We start from the raw sequence: 3,119 nt of genomic DNA, 5'->3' as shown, positions 1-3,119 counted from the left end.
CCTTGCCCCTAGAAGTACTCTTTTATGGGGGGGAGGGGGGGGGTACCATCTTGGAACTGGGAAAAACCCCAAATCATGTACTAAAAATCAAACATCTACTATAACATATTTTAATTTCATTAAAAACATTATTTTTGTCCTCATTTGTGTGTGTGTGTGTGCATAGTGTATATAGAGGTGATTGCATAATAGCTCAAAATAGTCTTACGCATGTATATTGCGTGTGGGGTGTGGTCGGGGGATAGCTGTGGTGGGGAGGAGTGTGTGTGAGATCTGTGGGGAAGGTATGCATGTGGGGGGGTTGTGAAAGGATGTGGAGGGGTGTGAGTGGGTGGGTTTTGGGTTTGTGGGGGGGCATAAGTGTGGGAGTGGATGAGGGGGAAGCCACCAAATGGCCCCCCCACCCCATGGAGCACATCCCCCCCACTGGCAGTGGCAGCAGCAGCAGGTGACGAGTCCTCAGGGCACTCATGGCCTGCAGCAGGCAGACCCCCCGGCAGTGTGTGGCTCTGTCCTGCTGGCACACACCTTCCAGCAGAACTGGGCTGATTCCCAGCACTGCAGGTGGGGGCACCACCGAACCAGGCCAGGCCGGCTCCGTGCCTCCATGTGGGGCTTCCAGCACTCCAGTGCGAAGCCAGATGTGAAGTCATGAAGTCCATCCAGCCTGATGGTGCACGACTTCCCACGGCTCCCTGTCTGTGCGCCATCAGGCCAGGCGGACTCTGTGCCTCCATGTGTGGCTCTCCACTACAGTGCTAGAACCCCCACGTGGAGGCAGGGAGCCAGCCCAGCCCAATGGTGAGAGGCTCCCCCCTGCGGTGCCGGGAGCCCAACGTGATGGCACAAGAGCCAGCCCAGTCCAACTCAGAGGTGCACACCAGCAGGCCAGGCGGGCTCTGTGCTGACATGTGCAGTTCTCAGGATTCAGCCAGAGCTGCATGCTGCCAGGGGACTCTGCCTGCTGGAGACCATGAGCACCCTGAGGGCCCGCTACCCGCTGGTACTGCTGCTGCCATTGATGGGGGCTATGCACTATGGAAGGGGGGTAGCATACCCACCCACAAACCACCACCCCCTGCAGGCAGGAGCTCCGCTCCTTATTCATCAGCTGTCCAGTCGCACACCATCATGCTTGGTGCCTCCATGTGGGGCTCCCAGTTGGAATGCGGGGAGCCCCGCAGAGGTAGAAGCACAGAGCCCTCCCAGTCCAATGGCACTCAACCTCTGAAAGCACACCTCACTCCAGTTCCCTGTTGCTGGGAACACACCAAGTTTGTTGCTCTCTGCCATTACCAAGCCCTTTGGATCTCTTGTTACCATCAAAGGGGTTTCCCATTCCCATGCAAGAAGCATGCATTTATAGGCATGACCCCATTTCCTATTACCTGTGCAGCACTGCCCTTATACATGCACCATCCACACTGCCCCATACTCAATGGACTGTTCTGTGTGTCAGACACTTTTGGGTCCAGTGAATTACCTTGATACATTCCAGAGCCATTCGCTTCGCTTCCTGGTTCTCTGTAGATGGCCCCCTTATGCCAGATTGTTCTGTACCACTGAGGGTGAGCCAGCTAACAAAACTCAGAACTGTGGACTCGCCGCTACAAACAAAAGATGCGCACATCAGCCAGAGAAGAAACCACACAAACTAAAAAAAAAAGAAAAAGGATTTACTGGGTCCTACAAAGACTCCAGTGGAGAGTGTGATCCTTCCACATCGCTCACCGGTTAGATGGTGTCTCCTCACGCTGTAAAGAGATTTTGCCATTGGGATCCACAAAGTCTTCAACCTGGAAGACGAAGAGAGTGTATGTCCCACTGTTCACTTCCTTACACATTCATCCTTCTTCACATCTGTCCTACTTTCCCCCTATCCCTATTATACTGCCCCAGAACACCTACTTACCCTCATATATGGTCCTCCTGCCCTCATCCTCCATTCACACCCAATAACTAATATAATAGAAATGGGCCTTCTTTATTTTTGTGCTGCTCATCCAATACTGTCTTCCCCCATGCCTCCCTCATATGCCTTGCATTTTATTTTAGCAGATGTTTGAGTGCTACAATGTATCAAATACAATAAAAATGAATACACCCCCACCACCACCCCTAACAAGCTTCAGGTAGCCAGTGTGCTAAGCCCTGCAAGGACCTGGTGACTATGTCAGAGTACATATACAGCCATTGCTTTGCTAAAAATGCTCCCTTCCTTCCCTTTGAACTGGTACTTCACAAATCTAGCCCCTGCGTGTGTGTCCCGTCCCCTACCCATCTTTAATTAGCCAGAAACTGGCTGTCATTACCTCCACCATGGCCTTGGGCAGCAGCTCTGCTCGGAAAAGCTGCAGCATGGCCTCCATGATGTTTTTCCAGCCTTCCCGCAAAATATCACCGTGGCGGTGAGCCAAGTGAAACACAGTCTTTGCTGCAATGTGGGCCTTGGCATTACTTCCAAAAACAGCGGGTAGATTTTCTATAGACTGCAAGTGAGAAGCAGGGCAGTTAGTCAGCAAGAGACATTATCCTTTCAGTACAGTCCACGAGAAGCTATTTTGGAACTAGCAGAGGACAGTCACTAGCTCTGGGTAAGAGGCTGTGGAGAAGCTACTGCTCCTCAGTTAGCATTCACTTTGGAAGAGTGGGGAGAAGCTGGCTTCTCCAATACTTGCCGATTCCTGATGGAATATTTAGACACACTCTTCGAGAGGTACACACAGTTACAGGGAGAGGCTTGCTGAAGATCTGCTAGTGCTAATAACATGTACTACAGAATCAAAGCTCTTTACAAATACTACATATAACATGAACACTACTCCAGGAGGCAAGAATTCTTACATGGTCCTGTTAGGGAGGAAACTTGAGGTACTGAGAAGTTATGTTTAAAGGTCACAAAGCTCTTCCCACTTCAACAGCAGCAAGGCTGGGAAGAGAACCCATACATCCCAGGCACTAATCACCAGATCCCAGCCTCTTCATAATGGCAATCCATTCAATATAGACAGTGTTTTTCAAGCACAGATGGGATCTCTTACCACACTTTCTAACTGACCACATGCTGCGAAGTGGAGTAGCTGGGAAAACCATTACAGCAGCCATATCAGTTGAGATTT

At 50.9% G+C, this 3,119-nt stretch overlaps 1 protein-coding gene across 4 annotated transcripts in view; it reads right to left on the bottom strand.

Annotated features, from left to right (window-relative positions):
- GBF1 (golgi brefeldin A resistant guanine nucleotide exchange factor 1) overlaps positions 1–3,119 on the bottom strand; it is a 186,810-nt gene that overhangs the window by 17,046 nt on the left and 166,645 nt on the right. For all 4 annotated transcript variants that reach the window (XM_019502493.1, XM_019502494.1, XM_019502495.1 and 1 more), the window contains exons 24-26: positions 2,313–2,489; positions 1,732–1,796; positions 1,484–1,607 (exon numbers count right to left, since the gene is read on the bottom strand). In XM_019502493.1, coding sequence (XP_019358038.1) covers positions 1,484–1,607; positions 1,732–1,796; positions 2,313–2,489 — 366 coding nt within the window. The remainder of the gene's footprint in view (positions 1–1,483; positions 1,608–1,731; positions 1,797–2,312; positions 2,490–3,119) is intronic.

Source organism: Gavialis gangeticus, unplaced genomic scaffold, assembly GCF_001723915.1.
Source record: "Gavialis gangeticus isolate Ggan-Ray unplaced genomic scaffold, GavGan_comp1, whole genome shotgun sequence".
Classification (NCBI taxonomy): Eukaryota; Metazoa; Chordata; order Crocodylia; family Gavialidae; genus Gavialis; species Gavialis gangeticus.
Note: the sequence above shows the minus strand (reverse complement) of the source record. Positions and strands in the feature narration are given on the sequence as shown.